Source organism: Pararge aegeria, chromosome 22 (assembly GCF_905163445.1).
Source record: "Pararge aegeria chromosome 22, ilParAegt1.1, whole genome shotgun sequence".
NCBI classification, from domain to species: domain Eukaryota; kingdom Metazoa; phylum Arthropoda; class Insecta; order Lepidoptera; family Nymphalidae; genus Pararge; species Pararge aegeria.
The window spans coordinates 14997182-15008009 of NC_053201.1; the positions used below are offsets into that span (position 1 = coordinate 14997182).

Consider the following 10828-nt stretch of genomic DNA (forward strand, 5'->3'; position numbering starts at 1 on the left):
CACACTTGTAAATATAGACGCGCAAGATCGTTACACGAACCGCTTACCATTATAGTAAACTACTATGCAAACACACATAACATATACGCAATAAGGGAACTTTAAATTGGAGATTTTACCCTACCACACCCGTCTGTCTCATTTTGAAAACTATTCAAAATAATTGCTATTTTTCATTCTCATTCAAATATAAATAATAGTAAATAATATATAATTTTTGACTGAACTGAACCCAAGTGCCCGGCCTGTGGCCGGGCACCCCTCGTATTCATGTTCTAACCTAACCTAACCTAAATCTAGTTTTGACACCTTTAGACTTTAGATTCAAGATTTAATGTGAATATATGCATTAATAAAAACTCATTACTATTTTAATACTAGTTATGCTGCTGTTGATGCACTGATGAAAGCCAGATAGCTAGATCAGTGTTTAGTTAGTCGTAGTTGCCGGTGGGCTGAGGTCTAAAGGAATCCAAACTAGTTTTAAAAGGTTTGGATAGGTTAGGTTAGGTTAGAACATGAATAAGACGGGTGCCCGGCCGCAGGCCGGTCACTTAGGTTCAGTTCCGTTTAAAAAAAAAAAAACAAAAAACAAAACGTACCAATACAAAGTACTCTTATTCATATTAGAAGATATTGTAAAATAACAATTAATTTAATTTTTTTTTTTTTTTTTTTCACTTACACATTAGGCCCGTCGCGCCGCGCCACTACTATATGGAGCGAAGGTGCGAAGTCGACGGCGACGACAAAGTACCGAGTCTAAGGAGACTGATGGCGGCGCCACACAGTGGCGTTATGTCTCTATAAAAGTGGTGGTCTTTTATTATGTTATTTATTAATGGTATTATTTTAATATCATATCAATATTGTACCCCGCACAGGGGGGAGGTACGGATAGGTAGTGACGAAAAATAACGATACGGGACTCTTACGAGGTCTCGCAATCGGAATGAGTACACTTTAAATATTTTAACGAGGTAAAATTTAAGGGCATTGAGGGTCTGGTGCCAGTGGTGGTTGATTAGATCCACACACTATACTTTTTATAATTATGTGGCGTTATGTCTCTATAAAAGTGGTGGTCTTTTATTATGTTATTTATTAATGGTATTTTTTTAATATCATATCAATATTGTACCCCGCACGGGGGGAGGTAGGGGGGTAGGTGTGACGAAAAATAACGATACGGGACTCTTACGAGGTCTCGTAATCGGAATGAGTTTCTGCGACTACCATTGTTTGTCGCGGGTAACGGGGAATCAGGGTTCGATTCCGGTGAGGGAGCCTGAGAAACTGCTACCACATCCAAGGAAGGCAGCAGGCGCGCAAATTACCCACTCCCTGCACGGGGGGGGAGGTACGGGTAGGTAGTGACGAAAAATAACGATACGGGACTCTTACGAGGTCTCGTCATCGAATAATCAATACACGAACTGCCCACACACTTGTAAATATAGACGCGCAAGATCGTTACACGAACCGCTTACCATTATAGTAAACTACTATGCAAACACACATAACATATACGCAATAAGGGAGCTTTAAATTGGAGATTTTACCCTACCACACCCGTCTGTCTCATTTTGAAAACTATTCAAAATAATTGCTATTTTTCATTCTCATTCAAATATAAATAATAGTAAATAATATATAATTTTTGACTGAACTGAACCCAAGTGCCCGGCCTGTGGCCGGGCACCCCTCGTATTCATGTTCTAACCTAACCTAACCTAAATCTAGTTTTGACACCTTTAGACTTTAGATTCAAGATTTAATGTGAATATATGCATTAATAAAAACTCATTACTATTTTAATACTAGTTATGCTGCTGTTGATGCACTGATGAAAGCCAGATAGCTAGATCAGTGTTTAGTTAGTCGTAGTTGCCGGTGGGCTGAGGTCTAAAGGAATCCAAACTAGTTTTAAAAGGTTTGGATAGGTTAGGTTAGGTTAGAGCATGAACCTAAGGAAAGGAAAAGGTTCGGAAGGCAGATTCTACCGAGAAAAAGCCGGCAAGAAACTCAGCAGTTGCTCTTTTCCAACATCAAAAATTTACATTTTATATTTTAACATTCATTTTTCTATCTTGTGAGAGATGAAAGCGGAGCCGGATGCTTCCAAGCAACCTTGTCATTAAGAAACTCATCAATTGTATAATAACCTCGCTGTAATAAATGTGTTTTAACACATTATTTAAACTTATGGATTGGTAGGTCCAAAATTACCTTAGGAATCATATTATAAAAGCGTATACTCAATCCCACAAATGACTTCTGCACCTTTCGCAGACGATATGCAGATGTCACTAATTTATCATTAGTAATCTATATGTTTGAAATTGAATATTTTGTTAAATTCATTTTCTATAATATTAAAGAGCATACCATAAATGCTGTCAGGATGACCGTTCTTAAAGACAAGGGCAGGAATTTTGGATGATATTTCACCTTTGAATCGCGTCAATTTGCTCTTAGTTATCGGCCTACACTTGACGATATGTTTATCTTTGTTTATATTATTCAAAACAGTAATTTGTTGGCCACAATGATCTGATCTTAAGTTGGTTATTATCGATTTACCTAAGATATCACAGTTGAGAAAAATATTATCTAAACACGATGCTGAGGTTGCTGTGATTCTAGTAGGTTCACTAAAAGCATAATTTAAATTAAAACATTTAAATAAGTTTAGCAACCTAGTCGTAGTTGCATTACTAAGTAAAATATCAACATTAAAATCCCCGCATACTATTGCTTTTTTTGTGGATACAGACAATCGCTTAAGCACATCTTCCATTACATCCTCAAAAAGGCTAAAATCACCTGAGGGGGGACGATATATACACACTATTATAAATCGCTCCAGCTCCACACAAGATAGTTCTACAGTGCGTTCAACAGAAAGACTAACTATGTCTTTTCGCTCCTTACAAGTTATATTATTGTGTACAAAAATTAAAGACCCACCATGAATTGCAGTCCTTCTGAAGAACACACTTGACATTTTGAAATTCCTTAAGATAACTGCTGGATGTGCACCAGTGAGCCAATGCTCAGTAATACACAGAATGTGTATATTGAGTTTTTCCACAAACAGTTCTATTTCAATTTCTTTGCTGGTTAAGCTCTGTATATTTTGATGTACAATGTTCATATTGGAGAGCTTCTCCGTTGTCTGGCTATCTAGTTTAAATAATTATAAGAAATTTTCTTAGTACTTGAACAAGTACTTGGGTCATTATCAGAAATATTGGTACCTAAAGTACAATTTGTAAAGTTGTCAATAGACTTAGTTACAACACTTGTAACTGTATCATTTAAATTGTAAGCTAATAATGAGGCTATATGTTGCTTACATTTTTTTGACAGATAAAAAGTATGCCTAGTCAATAACAGTGGTGAAATAAATTTATTCACATCAAAATAAAAAACGGCCTCACTATGACGGCATGTCAAGTTATAAATTAATAAATTTAAATTATAAATTTGCTTATTTCGCTTAGAACTAAGTGTGCCACAGTACGGAAAGGCACACATAACAAATCTACATTTAGATTTTTCATGCAAAGCCAGCAATTTTTCTACACATCTTATAATTTGTGTCTTTTTTACATTTAAGCTGTCTCCTAACAAAAATATAACATTTTTATTTACATCTAAACTGTCTATGTTCAAACTATCAATAAGATAGTCTAAATTAGCCCCCCGGTGAACATCTATTAGTCACTGAGTGATCTAGGTAACAGTTCATAATAGGACCAAAACCTTTACCTAGCTTGTCTGAAATTACTAAAGTGTGTTTTTTATGCTTACTTGATAAATTATAATCTAAGGATGTAGTGACAGGAATAATACTTTCACACTGCTCTTGGCAGGTCTCTAGCTTATTAGAGGACAAAATACTACTACTTAAGTCTAGGTTAGCCGTAGGTATATCTTGAGAACATTGACATTTATTTGCCAATGACTCAAAACGAGCCCTATTGTAGGTACCTAGAGCTAACAACTCATCAGCTGCCAGAATTTGTTCATCAATCTGCTTTTTTGACAGCTCATATTTAATAGTCATAGTTTTAAGTGAGTCTTCCAGCTGTTGAATAACATCATTTAAGGTTTGGATTTCACTCTCATATTTTTCCCTGCTACTTTGAAAAGAAAGAGAAAAGGTATTTAACTTATTTAACAAAACTGAACGTTCTTTTCTTAGTATCAGGTTTTCACTGCTTTTCTTCTGGTTTTTTACTAATTTTTGAGTTTTCTTTATTATTTTACTAATTCTAATGTATTTTTTTATTTTATTGTGGCTATTTAAAAAGGGGAGATCTATTTGAGGCTTGGTTTTTTTAACACAAGGGCTATCACAAGTCAGATCGATGCACACTGGCATTGTTGAGGATGAAGTAAGTAGTTCATCATACAAGTTATTTGTTGATTGCATTTCAACATTTTGTAATTGTGACTGAAGGTCATCAATAGTTTTATGTGCGCTACATAATTCACCCTCCAACATAGTAATTCTTCCTAAAGCTTCATCATAAGTAGATATGCATTGGTTAAAAGAACGCACTGCCTCCTGGAGTTGGTTGCGCTCCTCTAAGACCAGAGTGTGAGCGCTATGTAGGTCAGCTAGTTCACCCTTTAGCTGGGAGTTCTTGGCAATAATTGATCTCATTTCCACTTCACTGTCATCTTGTTCCCTCATTAAATCAGCATTTAGTTGTTTCAGTGACTTTAGTTCACTGAGGGCATTTTTAAGTTTTAATTGCTCTTGCAATGCAGCCGCTCTTCTGGTTAGCATTGTTGGCATCATTTTATAGCACTTCGCCCTGAAACACAGCAAACAGTATATGTGAGTGAAGGAAATTAGATAACCTACAGAAGAAAGAGAAAAGGATCAAAAATATATGTATATATATTATGAAAAAGTTATAGGAAATAGAGATAAATACTAAGGAATATTACAGATAGTATACTAGGAAATACAATAACATACTAATTAGGGATATCTTTAAGTGATAGAAATAGCAATTTTAGCAAAGAAAACTTTGAATCACAACTTGTAAAATAAGGTTTATTTGGTTGTGTATTTTTGTCTGAGACAGTTTAATTAATTCTTCAACTATACTTCCACAAATCCGTCAAGTAAAGCGAGAATGAGTCTGTCTAAGTGTGTGGAGGGACGTCTCTCGTGAGTGTTACGAGAATAACAAAATAAAACAAAAATTTGAAGTAGGGAATTGGTTATCAACTAGGATATTGTTATGGCAGTGTTATTAACATAAGAAAAATGAAAGCAATACTCCCCAGGTACATCCCATGGACGTAAAATGTACGTCGTTTGCTTATAACAGTCGTTGGATTTTGAAATCCCGTTGTACGAAACCTCCTGTCAGACGGATTTTCGATTTACGTGGTTTATATGGTCACTGTGTAATACACGAACTGCCCACACACTTGTAAATATAGACGCGCAAGATCGTTACACGAACCGCTTACCATTATAGTAAACTACTATGCAAACACACATAACATATACGCAATAAGGGAACTTTCAATTAGAGATTTTACCCTACCACACCCGTCTGTCTGATTTTGAAAACTATTCAAAATAATTGCTATTTTTCATTCTCATTCAAATATAAATAATAGTAAATAATATATAATTTTTGACTGAACTGAACCCAAGTGCCCGGCCTGTGGCCGGGCACCCCTCGTATTCATGTTCTAACCTAACCTAACCTAAATCTAGTTTTGACACCTTTAGACTTTAGATTCAAGATTTAATGTGAATATATGCATTAATAAAAACTCATTACTATTTTAATACTAGTTATGCTGCTGTTGATGCACTGATGAAAGCCAGATAGCTAGATCAGTGTTTAGTTAGTCGTAGTTGCCGGTGGGCTGAGGTCTAAAGGAATCCAAACTAGTTTTAAAAGGTTTGGATAGGTTAGGTTAGGTTAGAACATGAATAAGACGGGTGCCACTTAGGTTCAGTTCCGTTTAAAAAAAAAAAAACAAAAAACAAAACGTACCAATACAAAGTACTCTTATTCATATTAGAAGATATTGTAAAATAACAATTAATTTAATTTTTTTTTTTTTTTTTTCACTTACACATTAGGCCCGTCGCGCCGCGCCACTACTATATGGGGCGAAGGTGCGAAGTCGACGGCGACGACAAAGTACCGAGTCTAAGGAGACTGATGGCGGCGCCACACAGTGGCGTTATGTCTCTATAAAAGTGGTGGTCTTTTATTATGTTATTTATTAATGGTATTATTTTAATATCATATCAATATTGTACCCCGCACAGGGGGGAGGTACGGGTAGGTAGTGACGAAAAATAACGATACGGGACTCTTACGAGGTCTCGCAATCGGAATGAGTACACTTTAAATATTTTAACGAGGTAAAATTTAAGGGCATTGAGGGTCTGGTGCCAGTGGTGGTTGATTAGATCCACACACTATACTTTTTATAATTATGTGGCGTTATGTCTCTATAAAAGTGGTGGTCTTTTATTATGTTATTTATTAATGGTATTTTTTTAATATCATATCAATATTGTACCCCGCACGGGGGGAGGTAGGGGGGTAGGTAGTGACGAAAAATAACGATACGGGACTCTTACGAGGTCTCGTAATCGGAATGAGTTTCTGCGACTACCATTGTTTGTCGCGGGTAACGGGGAATCAGGGTTTGATTCCGGTGAGGGAGCCTGAGAAACTGCTACCACATCCAAGGAAGGCAGCAGGCGCGCAAATTACCCACTCCCTGCACGGGGGGGGAGGTACGGGTAGGTAGTGACGAAAAATAACGATACGGGACTCTTACGAGGTCTCGTCATCGAATAATCAATACACGAACTGCCCACACACTTGTAAATATAGACGCGCAAGATCGTTACACGAACCGCTTACCATTATAGTAAACTACTATGCAAACACACATAACATATACGCAATAAGGGAACTTTCAATTGGAGATTTTACCCTACCACACCCGTCTGTCTCATTTTGAAAACTATTCAAAATAATTGCTATTTTTCATTCTCATTCAAATATAAATAATAGTAAATAATATATAATTTTTGACTGAACTGAACCCAAGTGCCCGGCCTGTGGCCGGGCACCCCTCGTATTCATGTTCTAACCTTACCTAAACTAAATCTAGTTTTGACACCTTTAGACTTTAGATTCAAGATTTAATGTGAATATATGCATTAATAAAAACTCATTACTATTTTAATACTAGTTATGCTGCTGTTGATGCACTGATGAAAGCCAGATAGCTAGATCAGTGTTTAGTTAGTCGTAGTTGCCGGTGGGCTGAGGTCTAAAGGAATCCAAACTAGTTTAAAAAGGTTTGGATAGGTTAGGTTAGGTTAGAACATGAATAAGACGGGTGCCCGGCCGCAGGCCGGTCACTTAGGTTCAGTTCCGTTTAAAAAAAAAAAACAAAAAACAAAACGTACCAATACAAAGTACTCTTATTCATATTAGAAGATATTGTAAAATAACAATTAATTTAATTTTTTTTTTTTTTTTTTTCACTTACACATTAGGCCCGTCGCGCCGCGCCACTACTATATGGGGCGAAGGTGCGAAGTCGACGGCGACGACAAAGTACCGAGTCTAAGGAGACTGATGGCGGCGCCACACAGTGGCGTTATGTCTCTATAAAAGTGGTGGTCTTTTATTATGTTATTTATTAATGGTATTATTTTAATATCATATCAATATTGTACCCCGCACAGGGGGGAGGTACGGGTAGGTAGTGACGAAAAATAACGATACGGGACTCTTACGAGGTCTCGCAATCGGAATGAGTACACTTTAAATATTTTAACGAGGTAAAATTTAAGGGCATTGAGGGTCTGGTGCCAGTGGTGGTTGATTAGATCCACACACTATACTTTTTATAATTATGTGGCGTTATGTCTCTATAAAAGTGGTGGGCTTTTATTATGTTATTTATTAATGGTATTTTTTTAATATCATATCAATATTGTACCCCGCACGGGGGGAGGTAGGGGGGTAGGTAGCGACGAAAAATAACGATACTGGACTCTTACGAGGTCTCGTAATCGGAATGAGTTTCTGCGACTACCATTGTTTGTCGCGGGTAACGGGGAATCAGGGTTCGATTCCGGTGAGGGAGCCTGAGAAACTGCTACCACATCCAAGGAAGGCAGCAGGCGCGCAAATTACCCACTCCCTGCACGGGGGGGGAGGTACGGGTAGGTAGTGACGAAAAATAACGATACGGGACTCTTACGAGGTCTCGTCATCGAATAATCAATACACGAACTGCCCACACACTTGTAAATATAGACGCGCAAGATCGTTACACGAACCGCTTACCATTATAGTAAACTACTATGCAAACACACATAACATATACGCAATAAGGAAACTTTAAATTGGAGATTTTACCCTACCACACCCGTCTGTCTCATTTTGAAAACTATTCAAAATAATTGCTATTTTTCATTCTCATTCAAATATAAATAATAGTAAATAATATATAATTTTTGACTGAACTGAACCCAAGTGCCCGGCCTGTGGCCGGGCACCCCTCGTATTCATGTTCTAACCTAACCTAAACTAAATCTAGTTTTGACACCTTTAGACTTTAGATTCAAGATTTAATGTGAATATATGCATTAATAAAAACTCATTACTATTTTAATACTAGTTATGCTGCTGTTGATGCACTGATGAAAGCCAGATAGCTAGATCAGTGTTTAGTTAGTCGTAGTTGCCGGTGGGCTGAGGTCTAAAGGAATCCAAACTAGTTTTAAAAGGTTTGGATAGGTTAGGTTAGGTTAGAGCATGAACCTAAGGAAAGGAAAAGGTTCGGAAGGCGATTCTACCGAGAAAAAGCCGGCAAGAAACTCAGCAGTTGCTCTTTTCCAACATCAAAAATTTACATTTTATATTTTAACATTCATTTTTCTATCTTGTGAGAGATGAAAGCGGAGCCGGATGCTTCCAAGCAACCTTGTCATTAAGAAACTCATCAATTGTATAATAACCTCGCTGTAATAAATGTGTTTTAACACATTATTTAAACTTATGGATTGGTAGGTCCAAAATTACCTTAGGAATCATATTATAAAAGCGTATACTCAATCCCACAAATGACTTCTGCACCTTTCGCAGACGATATGCAGATGTCACTAATTTATCATTAGTAATCTATATGTTTGAAATTGAATATTTTGTTAAATTCATTTTCTATAATATTAAAGAGCGTACCATAAATGCTGTCAGGATGACCGTTCTTAAAGACAAGGGCAGGAATTTTGGATGATATTTCACCTTTGAATCGCGTCAATTTGCTCTTAGTTATCGGCCTACACTTGACGATATGTTTATCTTTGTTTATATTATTCAAAACAGTAATTTGTTGGCCACAATGATCTGATCTTAAGTTGGTTATTATCGATTTACCTAAGATATCACAGTTGAGAAAAAATATTATCTAAACACGATGCTGAGGTTGCTGTGATTCTAGTAGGTTCACTAAAAGCATAATTTAAATTAAAACATTTAAATAAGTTTAGCAACCTAGTCGTAGTTGCATTACTAAGTAAAATATCAACATTAAAATCCCCGCATACTATTGCTTTTTTTGTGGATACAGACAATCGCTTAAGCACATCTTCCATTACATCCTCAAAAAGGCTAAAATCACCTGAGGGGGGACGATATACACACACTATTATAAATCGCTCCAGCTCCACACAAGATAGTTCTACAGTGCGTTCAACAGAAAGACTAACTATGTCTTTTCGCTCCTTACAAGTTATATTATTGTGTACAAAAATTAAAGACCCACCATGAATTGCAGTCCTTCTGAAGAACACACTTGACATTTTGAAATTCCTTAAGATAACTGCTGGATGTGCACCAGTGAGCCAATGCTCAGTAATACACAGAATGTGTATATTGAGTTTTTCCACAAACAGTTCTATTTCAATTTCTTTGCTGGTTAAGCTCTGTATATTTTGATGTACAATGTTCATATTGGAGAGCTTCTCCGTTGTCTGGCTATCTAGTTTAAATAATTATAAGAAATTTTCTTAGTACTTGAACAAGTACTTGGGTCATTATCAGAAATATTGGTACCTAAAGTACAATTTGTAAAGTTGTCAATAGACTTAGTTACAACACTTGTAACTGTATCATTTAAATTGTAAGCTAATAATGAGGCTATATGTTGCTTACATTTTTTTGACAGATAAAAAGTATGCCTAGTCAATAACAGTGGTGAAATAAATTTATTCACATCAAAATAAAAAACGGCCTCACTATGACGGCATGTCAAGTTATAAATTAATAAATTTAAATTATAAATTTGCTTATTTCGCTTAGAACTAAGTGTGCCACAGTACGGAAAGGCACACATAACAAATCTACATTTAGATTTTTCATGCAAAGCCAGCAATTTTTCTACACATCTTATAATTTGTGTCTTTTTTACATTTAAGCTGTCTCCTAACAAAAATATAACATTTTTATTTACATCTAAACTGTCTATGTTCAAACTATCAATAAGATAGTCTAAATTAGCCCCCCGGTGAACATCTATTAGTCACTGAGTGATCTAGGTAACAGTTCATAATAGGACCAAAACCTTTACCTAGCTTGTCTGAAATTACTAAAGTGTGTTTTTTATGCTTACTTGATAAATTATAATCTAAGGATGTAGTGACAGGAATAATACTTTCACACTGCTCTTGGCAGGTCTCTAGCTTATTAGAGGACAAAATACTACTACTTAAGTCTAGGTTAGCCGTAGGTATATCTTGAGAACA

At 36.1% G+C, this 10828-nt stretch overlaps 1 protein-coding gene across 1 annotated transcript; it reads right to left on the bottom strand.

The window, feature by feature from the left end:
- Positions 1-3949: 3949 nt before the first annotated feature.
- LOC120633581 (myosin-2-like) lies at positions 3950-4813 on the bottom strand (the record flags this gene model as incomplete). Its single annotated transcript, XM_039903790.1, has 1 exon — positions 3950-4813. A coding segment is annotated over exon 1 (864 nt), but the record flags the coding sequence as incomplete, so codon positions are not given.
- Between the last annotated feature and the right edge of the window lie 6015 nt (positions 4814-10828).